The following is a 26,592-nucleotide window of genomic DNA, read 5'->3' as shown; positions in this document are numbered from 1 at the left end:
TTCTGTAATGTTTTTGAATCCTCCATTGGACAACGGCTACCTCTTTCCGCACGATTTTCAACACCAACTTTCAAAAGTCTGTCTTTCACTCTGCTCAAAAATATAAAAAAAAGTGGACTCCCTCCTTTTCCCTTTTCCCTCTCTTCCCCCCCCTCTTTTTCGTGCTTGAAATAATTATTAGTTTAATAAATTATAATGGAAATTCTCTGCCATCATCACAACTCTCACCTCCATTTTACTCAACCCTCCACTGTTATCATAACAGTTTCGTTTCACTCCACACTCTCTTTCTCTCTCTCCCTGGCTTCATAGTTCATAGTGACTGAGAGCACTAGAGAGCTCTGCCCAGATAGCCCATTTGGGAGTAGGAATGGAAATGGGTGTCTTTGTTTGGATCTTCTCTCTGATTTTTGCAGCTACCCTTTTGAGCCCTTCTTCTCTTGCTCTCACTCAAGATGGTAAAGCCCCGTTTTTTTTTTTTGTTTTGTTTTGTTTTTTTTTGTAAGTTAATTTTTTGGTTCCTAAGAAATATTTGGAGGAGCAATTTTGAGAGAAAAAAAAATTGTATTCGAAGTTCTTTGAAGTTTTTTGTTTTATGAGAGTGAAATAGTCAGTTGAACTAAGTAAAAAAGGGTGCATTTTGTTGAGGGGCATCCTACAGATTTGGGTTAAAGCTTGATTTTTTTTTTCCCATACTTTTTTCTGAGCAACAAAATGAAGCTTAAAGTAACAATCTTTCTGCGCGTTATGATCTAGGCCTGACATTATTGGAAATAAGAAGCTGTTTGAATGACAGTAGAAACCTCCTCAGTAATTGGCAAGCTTCTGATGAGTCTCCCTGTAAATGGACTGGCATCACTTGCCATCTCAATGAACAAAGAGTGCGCTCTATGTATGTCAAGCCCTATTCTTTTCGGTTTTTGACATTTGGTTCTATGCTATTTACTTCCAAGTGTAATCTTCCTCTACACTTTTTTGGTTTTTCAGAAACCTACCTTACATGCAGCTAGGAGGGATTATGTCTCCCAGTATTGGTAAACTGAGTAGATTACAGAGACTGTAAGTCCAATGCCCATCAACTTTTCCTTTCACTGATTTCCTCCATCTAAAGAAAATGAGTTTTAAATTTAACAGTTTCGACAATAAGTTGTTTTTTTTTTTTTTAATAATGTTTGAATCTTTTTTTGGTGGTGAATCAGGGCACTTCACCAGAACGGCTTACATGGAATTATTCCTAATGAAATTACCAATTGTACTGAGCTCAGAGCCCTGTAAGTGGAAATGGTTCCCTAATTCCTTAGAAAAAAAAGTTGCTGTTATTCAATTGTTTTTTGAATGATTCTTTGTATTGACTCAACTCCCTCTCCTCCTTCAGTTACTTGAGGGAAAATTATCTCCAAGGAGGCATACCATCGGATATTGGCAACCTTTCTGATCTCACTATTCTGTAAGATCTTTGATACTATATTGTACTTGGATGTTACTAGTTTCTCCTACTTTTTAGAATGATTAAATATGTATGAGATATTCTTGTTAATCACTCGGTTATCAATACATCACTAGAGCTATTTACAAGTTAATATAGTTATAGTCTGGATTGCTTTATAACACCAGAAAGCTAAATATAGGGATTTATCAAGCAATTCGTTGAAGGGTGCTATACCTTCCTCTATCGGCCGTCTAACACGATTGCGCGCTCTGTAAGTTCAATCAGAGCTCTAGCTATGTGGCATAACTATTTTCTTATTCTTTTACGTTGTAAGAAAATTGGCAATATGTTGAAAGAATGTATTGGCTGTAATCTGTCTCAGGAACTTGTCCACCAACTTTTTCACCGGTGAGATTCCAGATTTTGGAGCTCTAAGCACATTTGGGAATGAGACGTGAGTACACTTTATATCATTTCGCAAATTTTTTTGTCTATGCTCATTTGAATATAATGCAAGCTATTATAAATAAATCATAGCTTCTAAAGTGCAAGCAACAACTGTTTATGTGGCAAGGAAATTTGGAATATCCTTTGGTCTTTGGATTTGAGATGAGGAAAGCACTAAGCTACATCTAAAGTGCTAAGCTATTATAAATAAGTCATAACTTCTAAAGTGTAACAAACAACTGATTATGTGGCAAGGAAATTTGGAATTTCCTTTGGTCTTTGGATTTGAGATGAGGAAAGCACTAAGCTACACAAGTCAGAGTAGGGTATTGGCATCTTGGGTTGGTTTATATGGCATCCCTCTATTATACATAACTTCAAATCATTTCAGACAAGAAGAATGTTGTGCACTGATATATAATGGAAACGATGCAACTGGTAAACTAGGTGCACAAGTAGACCTATCAAATTTGGGTGTAGCATGAGGATGCATCTACTTGATATCTAGTTCTTGTTAATTGAGTTTACCTGTAAAAATGTGATGTAGTGGCAGTATGGGAACAAACTTGCACTTACTTGAATATAGGATCCTGTCACTCAGCAGGCTATATTTAATTAATGACCCAGACTTACTTTCATTGGCATCCTGAAAGAAAGTCGAGAAAATTAAAACATCTAGCTGGTTTTGAAAAAGTGCATAATTTAGTCTCCCTTTAATATTTCTTCCTTAAGCACTTCAATAATCTCCTCAAATTCCTCTTTTAGTTTCTTTCCAATGGGAAAGGAGGTTAGCAGGAGGGCCTGCAACCTAGTCCTATGTTGATCAGAGCTTCGAAATTCACAACGAAACTGAAGTATTCACAATTTTGTAATAATTGTCAGCACCCAGAAACTTTTTAGTTATATACTTCTACAAAGTAATGACAATTGTAAACACCTTCTATAGCCTGACTTCCTTTGTCATTGATGTATTTTGTTTCATGCTCCATCCCATTGCATTTTCTTATTAACTGCCCTGCTTATGCATAGATTTACTGGCAATCTTGACCTTTGTGGCCGGCAAGTGCGCAAGCCATGTAGGACTTCAATGGGATTCCCTGTAGTGCTACCACATGCCGAAAGCGATGAAGCAGCAGGCAAGTTTAAAGCATTGTTTCTAGGATTCTAGTTGGTTGACAAACTGTCCAAGTAGATCTGGTCTCTATGTCTGAAAAATCAGTTTGACCATATTACAATTACATATGTGCATAAGGTAACTCTGGTTTACATATTCTGGGGTTTCTGCAGTCCCTACTAAGCGTTCCTCTCATTACATCAAAGGAGTGCTGATTGGTGCAATGTCCACAATGAGTCTTGCGCTTGTTGTGCTCCTTGCTTTGCTCTGGGTTTGGTTACTATCAAAGAAGGAAAGAACTGCTAAGAAATACACAGAAGTGAAAAAGCAAGTCGACAAAGAAGCAAGTGAGCATAATTTTCTGCTTTCTCAAATATAAGAATTTCATCATTTTTCTTTTTTTTTTTTGGTTCTATTTTAATCATTGCCAAATAAACCTTTCACTTCTGAACAGGCACAAAACTTATTACTTTCCATGGTGACTTGCCATACCCCTCATGTGAGATCATAGAAAAGCTGGAATCTCTTGATGAGGAGGATGTTGTAGGGTCGGGAGGGTTCGGTACCGTGTACAGAATGGTTATGAATGATTGTGGAACATTTGCTGTTAAAAGGATCGATCGGAGTCGTGAAGGATCAGATCAAGTATTTGAGAGAGAGTTAGAAATTTTGGGTAGCATCAAGCACATAAATCTAGTAAATCTACGAGGTTACTGCAGACTCCCAGCTTCAAAGCTTCTTATCTATGATTATATGGCTATGGGCAGCTTAGATGATTTCTTGCACGGTATGCTTCTCAATTTTGGATACTGTGGTTCTTGTTTATATGCTGATATTTGAGGATTTGTATGGCCACGAAATAAAAAACAATGAAAGAAATCAGCTCTCATATTGGTGGTCAAGTTCAGTATTTGATTTCTTTTTTCTTTATTTCTGACGTAATAGTAGTAATACATCTGTTTGAACAGTTACCTATAATCTCTATTATTAGTTGCAAATAAACAAAGAAGAAATTTTTTAAAAAACTACATAGCAAACAAAAAAGTTTTGCTGCTAAGAATCCTTAATCAATTGCTCTAAGGTGCCATCAATCAGTTACTCTGCTTAGGGATAAGCATTCTTTGGTCAATGAACTTTGCATTATTGTTTTGTTTTGATTTTATTTTTGGGTATTCCCTCTAGTAATACTTTTGCATAATATGAATCCAAGTATATTCCTATGTATAAAACGTAGGAATTGTTAAAACTTGAAATGCAATGGTTTTGTGATTTCTATCCTTTTCTTTTTGGTCTTTTTCTTCTTAGAACTTGGCCCTGAAGAACGATCATTGAACTGGGGTGCTCGATTGAAAGTAGCCCTTGGTTCCGCCAGGGGTCTGGCATACTTGCACCACGACTGCTGTCCAAAGATTGTGCATCGTGACATAAAATCCAGCAACATTCTCCTTGATGAGAATTTGGAGCCTCGTGTATCGGACTTTGGTCTTGCTAAGCTTTTGGTTGATGAGGATGCCCATGTCACAACCGTGGTTGCTGGGACTTTTGGCTACCTAGCACCAGGTGCGTATTCTAATTTACCCTCTAGGATCATGCTATTTTGATATTAGAATATCAGGTTGAATAAGGCCAAGGTGGTTGGTAATTAGGATAACAATTTACTTGGGGAATGTTTAAGTGAAACTCTTTTATGGGATGCATTATGACAAGATTAAAGGAAGTAGTATTGGATTACAGCAAAGAAGCTTTTTTCTTAATGACAAACTGAATGGATGCTTGTTTTGGTAATGAGTTGCTTGGGGATATAATGGTGCTTGCCAGTGTGTCAGAAAATTGACAGGAAATCAAGACTATCTAGTGGTCTTCAGACTACCTAAAAAAGATAAGTGGTCTGAACCAACAGCAATGCAGCACTGTATCAGAAAATCTGGCACAATGACAGTTTTTCTGAAACATTTCCTTAGTCTCAAATCTAGCTTATTTTCATTCTATCAGATTACCCTTGATACTCATTGAACCATGGAATGTCAAATTAATGATTTGATGATAGTTCTAGGATTGTAGGAATGGTTATTAGCAGAAGATTATTACAAAATGTAGTGGTAGCAGTTCTTTGCAAAATTATCACCAAATGTTTTTCATGTCTGCTGATGGTGCTAGTTTCAAATGGTTCAAAGGCTATTAGAGTATTCAAATTGTTTAAATTTGTTTTCTTTCCTAGTACTTGTCATATACATGTGAATGAACATATCCAGTACTTTTGTGTCATACCCCTAAGCAAGTGCAATAAGAATATAAAAATGGAAAAAATATATGACTCCCACACACCCTATATAAGGCATTAGGCATAAATTTTATTTGATCTTTTGATGTATGTTTTTGCAATCATTGCTTCCCCCCCTCCCCCATGTAGTATATATTTGGGAAAACTTTTATAGAAATACTAATCCCAATGGTATTATTTACCATAACACAGAGTATCTGCAAAGTGGGAGAGCCACTGAAAAATCAGATGTATATAGTTTTGGGGTTCTCTTGCTAGAGCTTGTAACTGGGAAGAGACCTACTGATGCATCTTTTGTGAAGAGAGGCTTAAACGTTGTTGGTTGGGTAAGCTTTCCAGAGTCTTTCTTGCCATCTTATATCTCCATCTAATGCAGTGAATGTAATACAGAACTTATAATGTTCATTTACAGATGAATATGCTATTGAAGCAAAACCAATTGGAACAAGTAGTAGATAAAAGGTGTGCGGATACAGATATGGAAACCCTAGAAGCAATCCTAGAAATAGCAGCTCAGTGCACGGATGCAAACCCAGATGATCGGCCAACAATGAGCCAGGTATTGCAGTTGCTAGAGCAAGAGATCATGTCACCTTGCCCCAGTGATTTCTATGAGTCGCATTCAGATTACTGTTAATGATACATGTAGCAGTCAGTGCTGCCTGATGTTACCTCAACCATGTTTTGGGAGCGATTTGCCCCTATCTGTGGGGTTTGTATATTGTTTTCTTGGAAATGGGAGATGTGAGTCCCTCCTGCCTGTTGGTCTGCTCATAATTCCTGTTCTGTTCTGGCATATAAATTCAGTTGGAAATGGTTTTCTGAAGGTAAGTAATTATGATGAACTTATAAACGACCTTAAATGGTAACCCTACCCATCATGAAATATTTTTCACCAAGGTGATGACTTAATTTTGAGCAAAGTTGATATAGTAGAAGCGATAGAAAAGGGTATTCTTGAACACAAGGAAAAAAAAAAAAAAAATTCCTAGACGCTGCAATTTTCGTTATTTAACTTTACTTTCAATTACACAGCAATTTTCATTCTCAAATGGCCATAGGCCTTTGACAAGTGAAAATGCCTAGAGAGATTATGAAATGGAGAGAGGCATGGAAACAAGAAAATGGGCTCAGGGCTCCCCAACCTTGTCCTATCCCATTGGTATCCCTATATTAATTTGGAATTTTTTTTATGTCCATTCATATGGGCTATTGGATGGCTAAAGTATTAGGGTTTGTTTGGTAAATGAGTTGGGGTTTCCCTTGTTACTATTCATTACCACTTTCCAAAAAAATTAACATTAAAACATTTTAACATTTTAATTTTTTATATCACATTATTTATTTTTTATTATTATTCAAATAAAAAAATTACTACAAAACAAAACTTTTTCACTTTTTTATATCACTCTTTTTACTTTCACTTTTTATTATTATTCAAATAAAAAAATTATTACAAAACGAAGTTTTTTTACTTTTTCATATCACTCTTTCCACTTTTTTATACCAAAATTTTGACTTTTTTTTTTTTTACATTAATCTACATCAACTACAGTGTTTAGGCCAACTTACTTACCAAATACCACCTTAATGTGAAAGCCGAAAGGGATGCACTGTTGGAAAGTCACGAAAATATACCAACAAGAGATGAAATAAAAATTTCAGAATCTATTGCATGTGAATTCGTCTCAGATGTCTTCATCTTGGCCTACATGTACTGTCCGAAAGATAGTCCTTTCCTGCATAACCATAATTAAAGTGAAATTTTCTACATTGAATGATTGATCCCCATATAGTGGTCACCTTTAAAGATGAGCTCATATTATCCTTAGAAAACAATGGCTGAATCCGGATTGAGCAAGAAGAAACTGGAAGGAAAGGTAGTGATAGTCACCAGAGGCGCAAGTGGAATTGGAGAGGCAGCCGAGCGAGTTTTTGCGAATCATGGTGCACGAATGGTGGTGATTGCTGATATCCAAGAAGAATTAGGCCAAAGGGTAGCCGAATCCATTGGATTAGAGCGTGCCAGCTACATCCACTATGATGTTATTGTTGAAGAGCAAGTCAAAGCCATGGTGGAATCGACGGTCCAAAATCACAGGCAGCTCGACATCATGTTGAGTAATGCCGGGGTTGTAAATAGGTCTGAGCAGACAATTGTTGACCTCGATTTTTCAGACTTCGACTGCCTGTTTGCAATCAACGTTCGAGGCATGGCGGCTTGTATAAAGCATGCGGCGCGTGCGATGGTTGCAGGGCACGTGAGGGGGAGCATTGTGTGCACGGCGAGTGTGGTCTCCAGTTGTGGTTATGACAGGTGCACTGATTACGTCATGTCAAAGCACGCGGTGGTTGGGTTGGTTCGATTAGCAAGCGCGCAGCTTGGGGTGCATGGGATCAGGGTGAACTGCGTATCACCGTCTATAATGGCCACGCCAATGACATGCCGTGCGTTTGGGATGGATGCTAAGCAATTGGAAGAAACTTTCGAGCCGCTCATTCATTTGAAAGGGGTTGTATTGAAGACAAGTCATGTAGTCGATGCACTGCTTTTTCTTGCATCTAATGATTCTGGGTTCGTCTCCGGGCATAACCTTGTGGTGCTACCTTCCAAAACCCATAATTTAAGGCGTTGGAAGTTGGATATATATATATATATATATATATATATATATCTTCCAATAAAATCTGATTTTGTAACGTCTTTTGGGAAGATGGATTCTGCAGTTTACATATATATGCAATAGAAAGTTGTTCTGTGCTTAAAGTTAAAACAGTTTCTCTTTCTAGGTATCATCGTTTTATTTCCTTTCTATCTTTTTAAAGTTGATATGGCTTTCAAAATCACCATTGAATCAAAATTCAAATATGATTCATCTAAAATTTAATAGTAATTTAAAAAGTCACATCAGCTTTAGAATGATAAAAAGAAAATAAAAGATGGTTCATAACATTACTCGTTTCAGCTTATACCCTCATAAACATATTAACTTTATTTGTTTGAAGTGAGGGCAAAAGTGGAAGAAAAAAATTTAAAATGGCATATGACTTGCACATGACTGTTGATCGTCAATTTTAACTTCTTTGACTAACAGAAGTGTGTCTTTTGTCATGAGATGGTAATTTGATGGGGTCAGGTGTCATAGATGGTAGCTCATGAAAGGGAAAGTGTCAAAGCGTTGTAGTTCATGGAAGCAAAAGGTAATTACTCCTTAAAATTTTAAAAGTGTATTTTAGTCATTTTTAAGCTTTTTAAACCCTTAAAAGCGCTTTAATTTTTTTATTAACCGAATACTTTTTTTTTTTTTTTAAACAGACTTTTTGAATATTAAAAGCACTTTTAAGCCCCTCAAACGCAATTTCAAATAAACCCTAAGTCAACTTATATAAGAGGCTATCCAAGATTGTCAATAGAATTTTTTTTTTTTTTTAAATGCCAATAGAGATTTGTTACAAGTTCATCCCAATTGTTTTCTGGTCCGGTTATCCTCAAATTTAACCAGAAAATTATTGCTTCCATTCGATTCAATTCAATTTAATAACGATTCCATTTGATACAAATTTTACGACTTGGCTCCATTTACTTCGACGTAAAATGGTTTCCAGAAAATGATTTCCGTATTTTACGGTGTTTACTTCGACGTAAAATAATGGTCAACGGAAAATATTTTCCTTTTGACCAAAAATTCTTCTTTAATTTTAGGAAAATGAAATCGTAAACCATTTTTCGACTATGAGCATCTCATTCTTAAATCGATAGACCTTGCTAAGACCCGCCCAAAACCTTGCCGGGACTTGACCGGGACCTAACTAGGACTTGCCCGGGACCCGCCCAGGACCTGCCCGAGACTTGACCGGGACCCACCCGGGACCTGCCAGAGACTTGATCGGGATCCGCCCAAGACCTGATCGGGACCCTCCCAGGACTTGCCCGGGACCCCAGCAGGACTTGCTTGGGACTTGCCCGGGACCTAACCTGGACCTGACCGGCCCCGCCTGAGACTTGACTGGGACCCGCTCGGGACCTACCTGGGACTTGCCCGAAACTTGACCGGGACCCGCCCGGGATCCGCCTAGGACCTGCCTTGGACTTGCCCGGGACCCGCCCGAGACTTGCCCGAGACCTAACCGGGACTTGCCCGGGACCCTCCTGGGACTTGATCGGGACCCTCTTAGGACTTACACAGGACCTCGCGGGGACTTGACTGGGACTTGCCCAGGACTTGCTCGGAACCTCGTCAGGACCTGCCTGGGACTTGGCCATGACCTAACCAAGACTTGCTGGGGACTTGACTGGACCCGCTCGGGACCTGCCCGGGACCCGCCCCTAGACCCCAGTAGGTCTTGCCCGGGCGGGTCTCGGTCAAGTCTTGTCGGGGTCCTGGTGAAGTCCCGGGCAGGTCCCGACGAGGTCCCAGGCAAGTCTTGGGCTGGTCCCGATCAAGTCTCAGTGGGGTCCTGGGTAAGTCCCAGGCGGGTCCCGGTCCAGTCCCGGGCAGGTCCCGAGCAAGTTCCGGTCAAGTCCTGGTCAAGTCATGGGCGGGTCCTAGCGGGGGTCTTGGGCGGGTCCCGGTCAAGTCCTGGGTGGGTCCTGACGGGGTCCCGAGCGAGTCCCGAGTAGGTCCCGGCGATGTCCCAGTTAAGTTCCGGCAGGGTCCCGGGCAGGTCGCTATGGGGTCTCGAACATGTCTAGTGCAGATCCTGGCGGGGACCTTATTGGAAAATATATATATATAACAAGATATTAAAAAAAAATTATTTTCCGTGTGCAAGGTAAACGCTGTAAAATGTTTTCGACGAAAAATATTTTCAGTGAAAATGACTTTCCTGAAAATATTTTATGAAAGAAACCATTTTACGTCGAAGTAAATGGAACCTTAAAATCAAACCATTTTTTCTTTTACAAAAGATCCACTACACAACCTGTAACGCACCGACTTTCATATCAAGCCAACAAATTAAGGTTAGAAATTATATTACTTTTCTTTCATACTTGAAGTGAAATGTTTGAAGCATTTTCTCCTAGTGTTATTGTTTTATAAAAAAACGACTTCTCTTACTTAATTTTTAGAAGATAATATCTGCTTAGGATTAAGAAAGCACCATAAACACTAAGAGAGTGTTCTAGGTTTCTTAATTTAACTTTCTATTGCATAACACCAAAAGCACCGAGAGAATACCTAACATTTCCCTTAAATATATAGAGTAATGTTAGGTACCATCTTTTTATTCTCCTAAAATTGATATGACTTTCAAAATTATCATTGGATTAAAATTCAAATATGATTCATTTAAAATTTAATGGTGGTAATTTTAAAAGTCACATCAGCTTTAAGAAGATTTTAAAAAAAATAAAAATATGATATCTAGCATTACTCAAATATATAATTGTAGTACAATCGTGATAGATGGGATTGCAAATATTTGAAAGTTGACTAGAAAGTAGAAATTAGCGATTGCAAATCAATCAAAAAATCAAGACGATTGATTTTTCTTTCTTAAAATAATTATATTAATATAAATCCATCCAATACCCTTTAACAATGAAAGAAGCATATATTTTTTAATGTGTAAATGTGTAATGCTATAAACTAAATTATTTTGGGGAATGCTATATGCTATTTTTAATGTGTCGGTGACGAAGGTGGGGCTGAGATAAATGGGTCTTTTGTTGATTTGGGCTTAATTTCCTATAGAGATGAATGGGTATTTTGTTTGAATGATTTTCGGTGATTGGGGTTGATTTTCGGAGGAACAGTGGAGAAAAATCAGTTTTTGGGTGCCTTTGATTCTTTGCTGATGGAGGAGAAAGCGGGGAGAGAGAGAGGTGGTGAGCGAGAGTCAGAGAGAGAAGTGGAAAAATAATAATAATAAAAAAAGGTAAAAAATAATATTTAAAAAAAAAAAAGAGAGTAAAATAAATAATCCGTTGAAATTTGTATTAAAAAATTAATAGCTAAAATAAATAAATGTGTATTTTGAGCGGCTAAAATAGCCACTCTTGTTGGAGATGCTCAAAGAGACTAAGTCGCTACCACCCAACAAAGGAAAATAAATTTGGCTTACATACTATAGTTTAATTAATGGTTTAGATTAAATTTTTCAAAAAAAAAATTTATTTTCTCTTTTCTATTAAATTTTTTTAAAAGTAATTCAACTTTAAATTTAATTTTAATTGTTGATTAAACTAAAACACACTATTATTAAAAATAATAACAGCCTAGAAGTCCAATCCGATTCCCTATACTTGTCTCTTTGCCTTGGAAAATTTCCAAGGGTAGCGGGCCAGCGGCATTTGTTCAATTCTGGCTCCCAACAAATTTGACTACTATTCACGATTGGATTGCCTGCCGGTCGTGTAATGTCACTGGTTGAGTGTCACTTTCTCAAACGCACGCAGCGCGACAATAATTGCCCAAATAAAACAAGCTGCCGCCTGCAAATTTTTCTACAGAGAGAGAAGGAAGCTTCACGCTACCCAACAAATATTTACAATCGGTTGTCTTCTTGGTATCATTTCAATTTCAATTGTGGGGTTAAAAAATGGCTGAATCAGGATTGATCAGCAAGAAGAAACTGGAAGGAAAGGTGGCGATAGTCACTGGAGGCGCAAGTGGGATTGGGGAGGCAGCAGCCCGACTTTTTGCCAACAATGGTGCACGCATGGTGGTGATCGCTGACATCCAAGATGAAGTGGGCCGAAGAGTAGCCGAATCCATTGGATTGGAGCAAGCCAGCTACATCCACTGTGATGTTACCGATGAAGAGCAAGTCAAAGCCATGGTGAAATCGACTGTCCAAAATCACAAGCAGCTCGACATCATGTTGAGTAACGCTGGGTTGTTAAGCCGCTCTGACCAAACCATTCTTGATCTTGATTTCTCAGAACTCGACCGCATGTTTGCAGTCAACGTCCGCGGCATGGCGGCTTGTGTAAAGCATGCGGCACGTGTGATGGTCGAAGGGCATGTGAGGGGGAGCATTGTGTGCACGGCGAGTGTGGCCTCTTGCTCTGCTTTTGACAAGTTCATTGATTATTTCATGTCGAAGCACGCGGTGCTTGGACTGGTTCGATCAGCGAGCAATCAGCTTGGAGCACATGGGATCAGGGTGAACTGCGTATCACCATATATAATTGCTACGCCGATGACATGTCATGCGGTTGGGATGGATCCTGAGCAAGAAGAGGAAGTGGAAAAGATTTTTGAGCCCAACATTGTTCTGAAAGGGCTTGCATTGAAGGCGATTCACGTAGCCGATGCCCTTCTGTTTCTTGCTTCCAATGATTCTGCGTGTGTCACCGGCCATAACCTTGTGGTGGATGGTGGCTTCCTGATCAAGTAATCAAGTTCCAACTCTAGTTAAGCAGCAAAAGCTTTGTTTGCAATAAAGATGCCATTTGATAACATCTTTGTAATAATATGCAAGAGTAAATTGTTAGATGGTTCGCCCAACTCTGATCCCTTGCTGTCTTCCAAGGATAAATAAGCATATATATATATAACATGTATGAATCATGAAGATTAATTTCATGAATATATAGAACAATGTATTTTACAAATTAAGATTAATTTCAAACCAATCACGTCTTAATTAGGACTAAATATCAAGCTAGCCGGTTGATTTGTTTTTTCTTGGCGCTCCCCCACAAATTAAATTGTATATTCATTATAACCAACTTGCCAAGTAATTAATTTGAGCGAGGGAAATTGTGACACTTAAAAAAGCTAGTCCCACATTAAGGAAAAAGAAAGTTAACTCCGCATGAATGTTAAGTATCACGTTGACCTAATTAAATCTACTAAATAAGTGATTGGTTTAACCATTCAATAATTGAGATTTGAAAGAAATTTAGGATTGATAAAAATACTCTAAAAATTATAGGGAATTGATCCATATATGTTTGTGCAACATGTAGTAGAAAAGGGTAGGTGGGATATTACAAATACTGAAAGTTGGTCTTACATAGCGGCACATCTCCTGTTATTTTAAATCTGCAGGTAAGATTAAAACACCATCATTTTCAGCTCAAACGACGTAACTTTAAAGAGAGTCAACAACAATTTTCTAAATGTCGCTTAAACACCATCACTTCCACTTTCTTAATTTCTCTTTCCGCCACCTGCAGTCATTATAAGGTTGATGATCAGTATAAAAATCCCCCAATATTCTCATAAAGAAATATTTTGAATTTATAAATCTTACAGCAAAAAGTCTAAAGTTTTTAGAGAATTGATCCTTGCTGTGCAGTTGTAGAGTAGTACAAACGTGGTAGGTGGGATTTGCAAATATTGAAGGTTGGCTAGAATCTACAGATCGATTGCAATAAAATAAAAAAATCAAAACGATTGATTTTTCTCTCTTAAAATAATTATATTTATATAAAGCCATTCAACAACCTTAAGAATAGGACAAAGATTATTTTGAATTGGGTTGAAAGAACAATAAAATAGTTGTGTTCTTTACTGATGACATAAGCATATATTTTTGTAATCAGTAATACTAAAAATTATATTTTTATATCATAACTATATCACAATGTTAATGTATCAATTTTAACAAATTCTTTAATTAATTAGTCATTGTTAAAAAAAAAAAGAAAAAAAAGCAATGTAAATGTTGGTTTTGACTGTTGAATCGGTATTGTGAGATAAGTGTAAAATAAAAATATAATAATATATCATTACTCTTTGTTAATAGCATTAAGATAGTTGAGAAAAACTCTATAAAAAATCATGTGTTTTTCATATATTAAGAACACACGAGAGGCTGATGAACTTCCTTAGTTCTTTTCACCCAATTTAGATAAAAAAGAAAAAAATAATAATAAAAAAAAATTAGACTTAATTAAACCATCGTCAAACAAGGCCGAAAATCCTGCGAAGTCCAACCGCATAGCCTTAGATTTGTCTCTTTCGAAAATTTCCAAAGGTGGCGGCATCTGTTCAATTATATGGGTCCGCCCTACAAATTTGACTACAATGTTTTTGGTTGAGTGTCACTTTCTTATGCTGCCCCTTGCAAAAAATTTTAAACAGAGAGAGGGAATGAAGCTTCACGCTACCCAACAAATATATATATATTAGTGGTCGTCATTTTCATATCATCTCAATTTCAATTGTGTGTAAAAAACAATGGCTGAATTCGGATTAAGCTTGAAGAAACTGGATGGCAAGGTGGCCATAGTCACCGGAGGCGCAAGTGGGATTGGAGAGGCAACCGCAAGACTTTTTGCCAACAACGGTGCACGTATGGTGGTGATTGCTGATATCCAAGATGAAGTAGGCCAAAGAGTAGCCGAATCCATTGGATTGGAGCATGCCAGCTACATCCACTGTGATGTTTCTGATGAAGAGCAAGTCAAATCAGTGGTGGAATCGACGGTTCAAAATCACGGGCAGCTCGACATCATGGTGAGTAATGCTGGGGTTGGGAGTAGGTCCGACCAGACCATTCTTGATCTTGACTTTTCAGAACTTGACCGCCTGTTTGCAATCAACATTCGAGGCATGGCTGCTTGCGTAAAGCATGCGGCGCGGGCGATGGTCGACAGGCACGTGAGGGGGAGCATTGTGTGCACAGCAAGTGTGGCTTCTTGCACTGGTTTCGACAAGTTCATTGATTATTTTATGTCCAAGCACGCGGTACTTGGGCTGGTTCGATCAGCAAGCAATCAGCTTGGAGCGCATGGAATCAGGGTGAACTGCGTGTCACCGTTTATAATAACTACGCCACTTACATGCGATGTGCATGGGGTGGATGCAGAGCAAGCAGAGGAAGTGGAAAAGATTTTCGAGCCGCATATTCCTTTAAAAGGGATTGTATTGAAAGAGAATCACATAGCCGATGCATTGCTGTTTCTTGCATCTAATGATTCTGCGTGTGTCACTGGGCATAACCTTGTGGTGGATCGTGGCTTCTTAGCTAAATAATCGAACTCCCAAAACCCAGAGCTTCATAAAAAATAAAAATAAATAAAAATAAAAAAGGAAACTTATTTGGGTTTTGGAATTTGGTTGATGCTCCATCGGATCCGCACTAAGATTCCGATTATTGTGTCTTGGTCAATAAAGCTACCGTTTCATAACATCTTTTTGTGAAATGATATGCCTAAATTGTTGTATGTTTGCTAATTCTGCTCTGTTTTTCCTCCTTTTCTCTATTGTCTTCCTCCCATACTGATTTGTGACTCTTGCCCTTAATTATCGTCTATGACGAACACTGATGATCACCATGGTCCTCCCCCCAATCCCATCTGTTAGCAGGTGGGATCCACATTGAAGTATCTTTTCCTTTTTTTTTTTTCTTTTTTTTTTTGTCAATTCTGCTATTAATTGCTTTAGTAAAAGAAAGGAAACATTATTGCACGTGAAATTATTGTACACAGTACAGTAAAACAGGCGTCAGCCTCTTTTCATGAAATTTTCTATAAAATTTTTTAAAATTTAAAATTTATAAATTTATAAATCTCAACCGTTCATCTAATCTAAATATTTCAAATAAATTCTAAAACTTTTTTAAAATTTAAAATTTTTCAAATTCGTAAATACAATTATATAAAAGTACAACTACTTTCAAAATGCATCCAATTTGATTGGTTTGCTCATCATTTCTAATTTTCTATTGTGTGGTTTCCAATGGCAGACTCCTCCGCACTGCGCTACAACAGTCTTCAGGGCAAAGTAGCCATTGTGACTGGCGGTGCAAGCGGCATTGGCGAGGCCATGGCGCGCCTTTTTGCCGAACATGGCACACGCATGGTCGTGATCGCCGATATCCAAGACCAACTGGGTCACCAAGTAGCCACATCCATCGGCATACACAAGTGCAACTACATCCATTGATGTTGCTGACGAGGACCAGGTCAAAGCCTTGGTGGAATCAATCGTCCAGAAACACGGCCAGCTCGACGTCATGTTCAGCAACGCTGCAATTGTGAGTCCCTCCGATCAGACCGTTCTCGAGCTTGACTTCTCACAGTTTGAGAGGTTGTTCGCAGTCAACGTGCGTGGCATGGCCTTGTGCGTGAAACACGCGGCGCGTGCGATGGTCAAAGGGCGCGTGAGGGGGAGTATCGTGTGCACGGGGAGCGTGGCTGCTTGCCACGGCACGAGGAAGCGAACTGATTACTGCATGTCAAAGCACGCAGTGGTGGGCCTGGTTCCTCGGCGAGCGTGCAGCTTAGGGTGCACGGGATTAGAGTGAACTGCGTGTCACCGAATGGTATCGCGACGCCGTTGACGATCCAGGCACATCGGAAGAGCGCGGAGGAGGTTGAGAAGGTGTATGAGACATACGCGAGGCTGAAAGGGCATGTGCTGAACGTGAAAGATGTGGCGGATGCTGTGCTCTTCCTTGCTTGCAATGAGTTTGTGTCTGGACATGATCTGCTGGTGGATGGTAGCTTTGTACGTGGGTAGTAGTCTCTGATTGCAGCATTGATAAACTGTATCTCACTAGCTTCTGTGCATGTTACAATAAAATCCTCCCGATTTATCAACGTATTGATCACCTATATTTAAAATCAAATCATTTTGTCGTTTACAAAAGATCCACTACACAATCAGTAACGCACCGACTTTCATATCAAGCCAACAAATTAAGGGAAGAAACTTAATTATATTACTTTTCTTTCATACTTGAACTGAAATATTTGAAGTATTCTCTCCTAGTGTTATTATTTTATAAAAAAACAAAGATTTCTCTTACCTAATTTTTAGTAGATAATATCCACTTAGGATTAAGAAAGCACCATAAACACTAAGAGAGTGTTCTAGGTTTCTTAATTTAACTTTCTATTGCATTAAAAAATAAAAACCAAAAACACTAAGAGAGCACCTAACATTTTCCTTAAATATATAGAGTAATGCTAGGTACCATCTTTTTATTCACCTAAAACTGATATGACTTTTAAAATCATCATTGGATCAAAATTCAAATATGATTCATTTAAAATTTAATGGTAATTTTAAAAGGCACATCGGCTTTAAGAAGATTTTTAAAAAATAAAAGTATAGTACCTAGCATTACTCAAATATATAACTGTAGTACAACCGTGGTAGGAGAGATTGCAAATATTTGAAAGTTGACTAGAAAGTAGAAATTAGCGATTGCAAATCAATCAAAAAATCAAGACGATTGATTTTTCTTTCTTAAAATAATTATATTAATATAAAGCCACCCTTTAACAATGAAAGAAGCATAAACTTTTTAAATGTGTAATGCTATAAACTAAATTATTTTGGAGAATACTATATACTCTTATGGTGTCCTCCTAATCATAAGTGTATATTATTTTCTTAAAAAAAAAAAAAAAAAAAGCAGCCCCTTATTTATCATTTAGTTTTTAGAAAATAATATGTACTTAGGACTATGAGAATTGAGAACACTCAAAAGCACTTAGTATTCTCATATTTTTATGCTATAAGTCATAACTTACTTTTTAATTAATTAGTTATTATTAAAAAAAAAAAATCCAGATTTTGACTGTCACATAAGTATTATAAAATAAAAATATAATATATAATATTTCTCTTTTTAATATCATTAAAAGAGTTAGAAAAAAAATTATATTAAAAAAATATGTTTTACAGCAGCTCCAAAAAGAGTAGCCAAATCTTTAACGGAAGAGTCGATGCGTAGATTTTTCATTTAGTATGAACAGTGAACTCTCGCTCCCCGTCTCTCTCTTTCCCTTCTCGCCTTTCTCCTCCCTCTCTCCCAGCTCTCTCCCTCTTCCTCAACAAAGTAATCGACGACAAGGCTTGACCCATTTTCTCTCCTCTTTTGTTGATTTGGGCTTAATTTCCTATAGAGATGAATGGGTATTTTGTTTGAATGATTTTCGGTGATTGGGGTTGATTTTTGGAGGAACAGTGGAGAAAAATCAGTTTTTGGGTGCCTTTGATTCTTTGCTGATGGAGGAGAAAGCGGAGAGAGAGAGAGAGGTGGTGAGCGAGAGTGAGACAGAGAAGTGGAAAAATAATAATAATAAAAAAAAGGTAAAAAATAATATTTTAAAAAAATAGAAAGTAAAATAGATAATTCGTTAGCGTTTGTTGCTACTACCCGATAAAGGAAAATAAATTTGGCTTATATGCAGTAATTTAATTAATGGTCAAGATTAAATTTTAAATTTTTTTTTTTATTAAAAGTTTTTAAAAGTAATTTAACTTTAAAATTTAATTTTGACCATTAATTAAACTATAAAATAGATATTATTATTAAAATAACAGTAGGCAAGCTGAATCCGAGTCCCTATACTTGTCTGTTGTCTCTTTGCCTTGGAAAATTTCCAAGCGTAGCGGGCCAGCGGCATTTGTTCAATTCTGGCGCCCAACAAATTCGACTACTATTCACGATTGGATTGCCTTCCGGTCGTGTAATGTCACTGGTTGAGTGTCACCTTCTCAAATAAAAAAAAATCAAAACGATTGATTTTTCTCTCTTAAAATAATTATATTTATATAAAGCCATTCAACTGCCTTAAGAATTGGACAAAGATTATTTTGAATTGGGTTGAAAGAACAATAAAATAGTTGTGTTCTTTAAGGATGACATAAGCATATATTTTTGTAATCAGTAATACTAAAAATTATATTTTAATATCATAACTATATCACAATGTTAATATATCAATTTTAACAAACTCTTTAATTAATTAGTCATTGTTAAAAAAAACAAAAAAGCAATGTAAATGTTGGTTTTTACTGTTGAATCGGTATTGTGAGATAAGTACTGTAAGATAAAAATATAGTAATATATCATTTCTCTTTTTTAATAGCCTTAAGATAATTGAGAAAAATTCTATCAAAAATCTTTGTTTTTCATATATTAAGAACACACGAGAGGCTGATGAACTTCCTTAGTTCTTTTCATCCAATTTAGATAAAAAAATAAATAAATAAAGAAAAAAAAATAGACTTAATTAAACCATTATCAAACAACTCCGAAAATCCTGCGAAGTCCAACAAATTTGACTACAATGTTGTTTCCAAAGGTGGCAGCATCTGTTCAAAGGGGGTGGCATCGCCTTTGGCCCCGTTTGGTTTTTGGAATAAACCTTTCAATTGGACTAGCTAACATTAGGTATAACTAATACTTTGTTTGGTAACACTTTATTCCTGAAAATAGTTTATTCTCATGGGACTACTAATCCCATACACATAGAATTAGCTAAACCACTCATTAGCTAATCCCTTCCTATGAGATTAAATTAATTGTGTAAATTGCCACAAAAAATCTCATTTGTGGGATTAAATTTCGTTCTGTCTCTCTCTGATTCTTCTATATTTCTCTCTCTCTATATATATATATCCGTTTCTTTTTTCTTCATTTCTATATTTCGTTATCTCTTTTTTTATCTCTTTCTATTTTCTCTCTGATTCTTCTAGTACAATTTTTTTGCAAGTGCAAACGATTTTTTTTTTTTTTTTCTCTATGGCATCTCAAATTTCTTTATTCTGTTCTCGGTTTTGATTCTTTGTATCGTTTCTCTCTGATTTTCTTCTCTCTGTTTCTCTGTGTTTTTATTTATATACCTTTTTTTTTTTTTTTTAAATTCTGTTTCTCCGTCTCTCTTTTTTCTCAGTTTTTGTTTTTCTTTGACGGAGAAACAAAATCTGTAAGGTTTTTATAAAATACAAATATATAATCTGTTTTTTTTTTTTTTTTAATTTCTTTTGATTCTCTGTACATTCTCCAACTTCTTTTTTTGTTTTTTTTTTGTTGTTTTGTTTTTGATTTCAAGATTGAGTTTGATTCTATTTTCTCCAACTATATTTTTTTAATATAAATAATTTTGTAGCATAATTGCAAAAAAACAAAAGGCCACATACCTGACATAATTAAAAACAAAAAAGAAAAATAAATTATAGTAAAGTTGTTTATGTGTTTTTTTTTTTTTTTTAAAGAAAAGAAAGTCCTTAATAATATAAATTGTATTTATATTATAAGGGTATTTTAGGAAATTTGATCACAATATGATTCTATTCACCAACATATTGCATTGTACCAAACAAAGGAATAAGATTAGCTAGTCTATTACAGCGTTACAACAAATAAAGGCATAGGAATAACTAATCTATTCCACTTTTCTATTCCCAATAGTAGCTAATTTTTTTCAAATGGACTAAACATTTCGCAAACCAAACGAGACCTTAGATTTGTCTCTTTCCAAAATTTCCAAAGGTGGCGGCATCTGTTCAATTCTGGGTCCGCCCTACAAATTTGACTACAATGTTGTTGGTTGAGTGTCACTTTCTTATGCTTTCAAAATGTTGTTGGTTGAGTGTCACTTTCTTATGCTGCCCCAGCAAAATTTTTCCTAAACAGAGAGAGGGAATGAAGCTTCACACTACCCAACAAATATATATATATATATATTAGTGGTCGCCTTTTTCGTATCATCTCAATTTTAATTGTGTGTAAAAAACAATGGCTGAATCCGGATTAAGCTTGAAGAAACTAGATGGCAAGGTGGCCATAGTCACTGGAGGCGCAAGTGGGATTGGAAAGGCAACCGCACGACTTTTTGCCAACAACGGTGCACGTATGGTGGTGATCGCTGATATCCAAGATGAATTAGGCCAAAGAGTAGCCGAATCCATTGGATTGGAGCATGCCAGCTACATCCATTGTGATGTTTCTGATGAAGAGCAAGTCAAATCCTTGGTGGAATCGACGGTCCAAAATCACGGGCAGCTCGACATAATGGTGAGTAATGCTGGGATTGGGAGTAGGTCCGACCAGACCATTCTTGATCTTGACTTTTTAGAACTTGACCGCCTGTTTGCAATCAACATTCGAGGCATGGCTGCTTGCGTAAAGCATGCGGCGCGCGCGATGGTCGACGGGCACGTGAGGGGGAGCATTGTGTGCACGGCGGGCGTGGCTTCTTGCACTGGTTTCGACAAGTTCATTGATTATTTTATGTCCAAGCATGCGGTGCTTGGGCTGGTTCGATCAGCAAGCAATCAGCTTGGAGGGCATGGAATTAGGGTGAACTGTGTGTCACCATTTGTAATAACTACGCCACTGACATGCGGTGTGCATGGGGTGGATGCAGAGCAAGCAGAGGAAGTGGAAAAGATTTTTGAGCCACATCTTCCTTTAAAAGGGGTTGTACTGAAAGAGAATCACATAGCCGATGTGCTGCTATTTCTTGCATCTAATGATTCTGCGTGTGTCTCCGGGCATAACCTTGTGGTGGATCGTGGCTTCTTAGCTAAATAATCAAACTCCCAAACCCCAGAGCTTCAAAAAAAAAAATACTAAACTTATTTGGGTTTCGGAATTTGGTTGATGCTCCATCGGATCCACACTAAGATTCCGATTATGTGTCTTGGTCAATAAAACTACCGTTTCACATCTTTTTGTGAAATGATATGCAAGAGTAAATTGTTGTATGTTTGCTAATTCTGCTCTGTTTGTTCCGATTATTGTGTCTTGGTCAATAAAGCTACCGTTTCATAACAACTTTTTGTGAAATGATATGCAAGAGTAAATTGTTGTATGTTTGCTAATTCTCTACTGTCTTCCTCCCATACTGATTTGTGACTCTTGCCCTGAATTATCATCTATGACAAACACTGATGATCGCCATGGTCCTCCCCCCAATCCCATCTGTCAGCAGGTGGGATCCACATTGAAGTATCTTTTCCTTTAATTTTTTTTTCAATTCTGCTATTAATTGCTTTAGAAAAAGAAAGGAAACATTATTGCACACGAAATTATTGTACACACTAAAACAGGCGTCAGCCTCTTTCCATGAAATTTTCTAAAATTTTTTTTAATTTTTAAATTTTAACTGTTGATCTAATTTAAGGATTTAAAATAAATCTTAAATTTTTAAAAAAATCTTAAAATTTTAAAATTCATAAATCTCAACCGTTCATTAATTTCACATCGGCCATCATATAAAAGTACAACTACTTTCAAAATGCATCCAATTTGATTGGTCTGCTCATCATTTCTATTGTGTGGTTTCCAATGGCAGACTCCTCCGCACTGTGCTACAACAATCTTCAGGGCAAAGTAGCCATTGTGACTGGCGGTGCAAGCGGCATCGGCGAGGCCACTGTGCGCCTTTTTGCCGAACATGGCACACGCATGGTCGTGATCGCCGATATCCAAGACCAACTGGGTCACCAAGTAGCCACATCCATCGGCATACACAAGTGCAACTACATCCACTGTGATGTTGCTGACGAGGACCAAGTCAAAGCCTTGGTGGAATCAACCGTCCAGAAATACGGCCAGCTCGACGTCATGTTCAGCAACGCTGCAATTGTGAGTCCCTCCGATCAGACCGTCCTCGAGCTTGACTTCTCACAGTTTGAGCGGTTGTTCGCAGTCAACGTGCGTGGCATGGCCTTGTGCGTGAAACACGCGGCGCGTGCAATGGTCGAAGGGCGCGTGAGGGGGAGTATCGTGTGCACGGGGAGCGTGGCTGCTAGCCACGGCGCGAGGAAGCGAACCGATTACTGCATGTCAAAGCACGCAGTGGTGGGCCTGGTTCGATCAGCGAGCGTGCAGCTTGGGGTGCACGGGATTAGAGTGAACTGCGTGTCACCGAATGGTATCGCGACGCCGTTGACGATCCAGGTGCATCGGAAGAGCGCGGAGGAGGTTGAGAAGGTGTATGAGACATACGCAAGGCTGAAAGGGCATGTGCTGAACGTGAAAGATGTGGCGGATGCTGTGCTCTTCCTTGCTTGTAATGAGTTTGTGTCTGGACATGATCTGCTGGTGGATGGTAGCTTTGTACGTGGGTAGTAGTTTGTAATTGCAGCATAAATAAACTGTATCGCACTAGCTTCTGTGCATGTTACAATAAAATCCTCCCGATTTATCAACATATTGATCACCTATATTAAATAAATTTTTGTCTGAAACACGTTGAGGATACCATAATTTTGTATTGATTTTCTATTGAGTTTACGAATTGTGTGTCAAAAATCATTAGTAATATGTACAATAGTGCAAGTTTTTGTCGTGGCTTATATGTTATATATTATACATATAAAAATACTCTGTCGTTTTCTAAGAAACATAGAACAGTGCTTTTTAAATGTAGAAATTTGCTTTATGAGTTAACATGTTACCAACTAAATCAGTCTATATATATATATATATGACTTTCTAAATGGAGAGGTTGCTTTCTGATTTAACAGGTTAACAACTACATTATTATTGGGCATCTTCTTGAAACCAATAAGAGTTACTTTTATAGCGCATTAGTCAGCCGGCCCGATTATATCGTGTGGTTTACAATGACAGTCGACAGACAAGGCAAAGCAGCCATAATGGCTCCCCCGGCAATTCAAGATTTCAAGGCCCTCTTTGTTTTGGTATAAAATATTATATGTTGGATTTAGCTTAAATTATTATTTTTCACAAAATGAATATTATTCCTAAGCATCTTTTGAATATTATTCATTATTTTCCGAAAAGAAACGGTCCAGGAGTGATTTTCTTTCTATCCTACTTCAATTTCTTAACTTATTCTTAGTTTTGGGAAGACTCGCGGTTTTTAATTATTATTGCTTGTGTATGTGATCCAACGTGACAATGCGTGTTCAAATATTGCTAACAGATCACTTATTTATTGTTGAGAAATAATTCCAATTGCCTGTGGACAAGATCTTGGACATGTTTATAAGGAATGAACAACTCTATCTTATTGAACCGGTTTTCTGAGATGAGTTAGGCTCACGAATTTCTTCATGGTATCATAGCCTACCACATGGTGAATATTGGGGCCCACACTACTTATCCCGTGGCAAGGACCAAGAAAAATACCGGTTTGTATGTGAGGGAATGTGTTGAGAAATAATCTCACATTGTCTGTGGACAAGATCTTGAGCATATTTGTAAGGAATACACAACTCTCTCTTATTAAACCGTTTTATGAGATGAGTTATGTCCACAAATTCCTTCATATATGTCATGCAATTTTGGCGATGCCGTTTTTTTCTCCTTGAAATGGTCCAGTTAAAGAGGTAATTCGACACATGCATATGGAAGATGTGAAATGCCAAATTTTCGCCTACAGATCCTTTTGAAGTGCTCAACGGATATATATATAGTTCCAACTTCTTGTATATGATCTCAAATTCAATCAATTGTGTGGTAAATATTTAAACAATGGCTGATCAAACGACATTGAGCAAGAAGAAACTGGTGGGCAAGGTGGTGATAGTCACGGGAGGCGCAATGGGCCTTGGAGAGGCAACCGACGACTTTTTGCCAACAATGGTGCACGTATGGTGGTGATCGCTGATATCCAAGATGAAATAGGTCAAAGAGTAGCCGAATCCATTGGATTGGAGCATGCCAGCTACATCCATTGTGATGTTTCAGGTGAAGAGCAAGTCAAAGCCATGGTAGAATTGACGGTCCAAAATCACTGGCAGCTCGACATCATGGTGAGTAATGCTGGGGTCGGGAGTAGGTCTGACCAGACCATTCTTGATCTTGACTTTTCAGAACTTGACCGCCTGTTTGCAATCAACATTCGAGGCATGGTTGCTTGCGTAAAGCATGCGGCGCGAGCGATGGTCGATGGGCACGTGAGGGGGAGCATTGTATGCACGGCGAGTGTGGCCTCTTGCACTGGTTTCGGCAAGTTCATTGATTATTTTATGTTTAAGCACGCGGTGCTTGGACTGGTTCGATCAGCAAGCAATCAGCTTGAAGCGCATGGCTCAGGGTGAACTGCGTGTCACCGTTTATAATAACTACGCCACTTACATGCCATGTGCATGGGGTGGATGCAGAGCAAGCAGAGGAAGTGGAAAAGATTTTTGAGCCGCACATTCCTTTAAAAGGGGTCGTATTGAAAGAGAATCACATAGCCGATGCGCTGTTGTTTCTTGCATCTAATGATTCTGTGTGTGTCACCGGGCATAACCTTGTGGTGGATTGTGGCTTCCTTGCTAAATAATCACACTCCCAAAACCCATAGCTTCAAAAATAAGCAGCAAACTTATTTGGGTTTCGGAATTGGTTGATGCTCGATCGGATCCACACTAAGATTCCGATTATTGTGTCTTGGTCAATAATCATATATTTTATGGTGTGATCTTCTCGTTATTCTTGCAATTTTGGCAGGGAATGCTAACCATACCTGACTCCTATAAAATTTTGAGAATATAATAAAAATCATATTATGTGAGTGGTGGATTGTGGCTTACTTAATTAATTAGTTAATTAGGATTATTTTATTCATCACGTGTGCATGCATGTGACTATGTGAATGGTCCTAGCTAGCTTTTCGAGTTTTTTAATAAGGCCGGGAAGAAGTTGCCTTTCAGTTGATTAATTAATGAAGGAGTTTTGTTTGTTTGTTTGTATGTATTGTGGCATCTATTTAAGCATTTTGCAAGAGGAATTAAAGAAGCACTAGTCTTAATTTTGTGCAATAATTCCAGCTTTATTATTAATTGAGATAGCATGGCATTAAAAAATAGCTATTGATGGTTTTTTTTTTACAAGTGCTTATCAAATAGCTAGCCAAATTTTTATCGGCACCTCATTAAGATGTATAATAGTTGTATAGCAGTCTACTAAATCGCATTACTCTAGTAATATATATTTATAAAAAGAAAAATGCAATAAACAATCTTAAAAATATATAATAATAATAAGAATAATAATAGTTTTCATTTTTATATTACATCACTACACTTTTTCTAACAAAAAAAGAAGAAGCCTAAAACGCCTTAATCTTTACTAATTAATGGCCCATCAATGATTAAATACTTATTGATGCTTGGAACAAGATCTTCTCCAGTTCAAATGAACGGAATAATATCCAATTAATTATAGTTGAGGGTATTTGGTGGATATTATTCAGTTTAAATGAAATTGAGAGGATCCTAATTCCTTCTTTAGTGGTTGAATTAGTTATAGTGGAAGGGTATTTTTGTCTTTTCACTTTTTGAGCGTACAAAAATACCCCTCCACTATAACTAACTGGATATTATTCAGTTCAAATGAAATTGAGATGATCCTAATTCTTAATCTACTACTTTTTTTTTATCGAGATGACTAGATGATGGCCAAAATTACCTTAATTAAATAATTCTTTTTTTTAAAAAAAAAAAAATCCATCTACAATTGTTTCACTTGTTTTTTGTTCAAATGTATTGGGCTTATATATTAATATATTTTATATGTCCAACAGTTTTTCAGCAAATTAACGCAAAACTCATAATAACTGGAAGCCCTGTTGCACAAAAATATCTATCGTTTTCTACTAAACATACGTACAATGGCGCTTTCTAAATGGAGCCATTTGCTTTCTGATTTAACAGGTTA

General features: G+C 37.3%; 6 protein-coding genes and 2 pseudogenes across 6 annotated transcripts; all 8 read left to right on the top strand.

Annotated features, from left to right (window-relative positions):
- The first annotated feature begins 172 nt into the window (after window positions 1–172).
- Window positions 173–6,170, top strand: LOC132176202 (LRR receptor-like serine/threonine-protein kinase FEI 2). The gene is made up of 13 exons (XM_059588338.1): window positions 173–458; window positions 757–892; window positions 988–1,059; window positions 1,200–1,271; window positions 1,376–1,447; window positions 1,629–1,700; window positions 1,812–1,883; window positions 2,906–3,012; window positions 3,164–3,337; window positions 3,445–3,777; window positions 4,296–4,550; window positions 5,464–5,597; window positions 5,684–6,170. The coding sequence occupies exons 1-13, from the start codon at window positions 371–373 to the stop codon at window positions 5,906–5,908; spliced, it is 1,812 nt and encodes a 603-aa protein (XP_059444321.1). The 5' UTR covers window positions 173–370; the 3' UTR covers window positions 5,909–6,170.
- An 823-nt stretch (window positions 6,171–6,993) lies between these two features.
- On the top strand, window positions 6,994–8,417 carry LOC132173531 ((+)-cis,trans-nepetalactol synthase NEPS1-like). The gene is made up of 2 exons (XM_059585044.1): window positions 6,994–7,871; window positions 8,409–8,417. The coding sequence occupies exons 1-2, from the start codon at window positions 7,110–7,112 to the stop codon at window positions 8,415–8,417; spliced, it is 771 nt and encodes a 256-aa protein (XP_059441027.1). The 5' UTR covers window positions 6,994–7,109.
- Window positions 8,418–11,704: 3,287 nt separating this feature from the next.
- Window positions 11,705–12,725, top strand: LOC132175565 ((+)-cis,trans-nepetalactol synthase NEPS1-like). Its single transcript, XM_059587539.1, has one exon. It carries the CDS (start codon window positions 11,815–11,817, stop codon window positions 12,613–12,615), a length of 801 nt encoding a protein of 266 aa, XP_059443522.1. The 5' UTR covers window positions 11,705–11,814; the 3' UTR covers window positions 12,616–12,725.
- Window positions 12,726–14,356: 1,631 nt separating this feature from the next.
- On the top strand, window positions 14,357–15,494 carry LOC132175777 ((+)-cis,trans-nepetalactol synthase NEPS1-like). Its single transcript, XM_059587829.1, has one exon. The coding sequence runs from the start codon at window positions 14,406–14,408 to the stop codon at window positions 15,201–15,203; it is 798 nt and encodes a 265-aa protein (XP_059443812.1). The 5' UTR covers window positions 14,357–14,405; the 3' UTR covers window positions 15,204–15,494.
- Window positions 15,495–15,863: 369 nt separating this feature from the next.
- On the top strand, window positions 15,864–16,749 carry LOC132176398 ((+)-cis,trans-nepetalactol synthase NEPS2-like; annotated as a pseudogene).
- Window positions 16,750–20,666: 3,917 nt separating this feature from the next.
- On the top strand, window positions 20,667–21,747 carry LOC132175580 ((+)-cis,trans-nepetalactol synthase NEPS1-like). Its single transcript, XM_059587558.1, has one exon. It carries the CDS (start codon window positions 20,707–20,709, stop codon window positions 21,502–21,504), a length of 798 nt encoding a protein of 265 aa, XP_059443541.1. The 5' UTR covers window positions 20,667–20,706; the 3' UTR covers window positions 21,505–21,747.
- A 487-nt stretch (window positions 21,748–22,234) lies between these two features.
- Window positions 22,235–23,128, top strand: LOC132176006 ((-)-isopiperitenol/(-)-carveol dehydrogenase, mitochondrial-like). The gene has a single exon (XM_059588107.1). The coding sequence runs from the start codon at window positions 22,261–22,263 to the stop codon at window positions 23,044–23,046; it is 786 nt and encodes a 261-aa protein (XP_059444090.1). The 5' UTR covers window positions 22,235–22,260; the 3' UTR covers window positions 23,047–23,128.
- Window positions 23,129–24,417: 1,289 nt separating this feature from the next.
- Window positions 24,418–25,216, top strand: LOC132176729 ((+)-cis,trans-nepetalactol synthase NEPS1-like; annotated as a pseudogene).
- Window positions 25,217–26,592: the final 1,376 nt, after the last annotated feature.

This window comes from Corylus avellana, chromosome ca3 (genome assembly GCF_901000735.1).
Source record: "Corylus avellana chromosome ca3, CavTom2PMs-1.0".
NCBI classification, from domain to species: domain Eukaryota; kingdom Viridiplantae; phylum Streptophyta; class Magnoliopsida; order Fagales; family Betulaceae; genus Corylus; species Corylus avellana.
This window is presented reverse-complemented; position numbering and strand designations above follow the sequence as displayed.

Coding starts and splice junctions, on each gene's coding strand:
- LOC132176202 (XM_059588338.1), top strand. CDS start 371: ATGGAAATGGGTGTCTTTGTTTGGATCTTCTCTCTGATTTTTGCAGCT. Junction 1,448..1,628: donor CTTTCTGATCTCACTATTCT/GTAAGATCTTTG, acceptor AGCTAAATATAG/GGATTTATCAAGCAATTCGT. Junction 1,884..2,905: donor AGCACATTTGGGAATGAGAC/GTGAGTACACTT, acceptor GCTTATGCATAG/ATTTACTGGCAATCTTGACC.
- LOC132173531 (XM_059585044.1), top strand. CDS start 7,110: ATGGCTGAATCCGGATTGAGCAAGAAGAAACTGGAAGGAAAGGTAGTG.
- LOC132175565 (XM_059587539.1), top strand. CDS start 11,815: ATGGCTGAATCAGGATTGATCAGCAAGAAGAAACTGGAAGGAAAGGTG.
- LOC132175777 (XM_059587829.1), top strand. CDS start 14,406: ATGGCTGAATTCGGATTAAGCTTGAAGAAACTGGATGGCAAGGTGGCC.
- LOC132175580 (XM_059587558.1), top strand. CDS start 20,707: ATGGCTGAATCCGGATTAAGCTTGAAGAAACTAGATGGCAAGGTGGCC.
- LOC132176006 (XM_059588107.1), top strand. CDS start 22,261: ATGGCAGACTCCTCCGCACTGTGCTACAACAATCTTCAGGGCAAAGTA.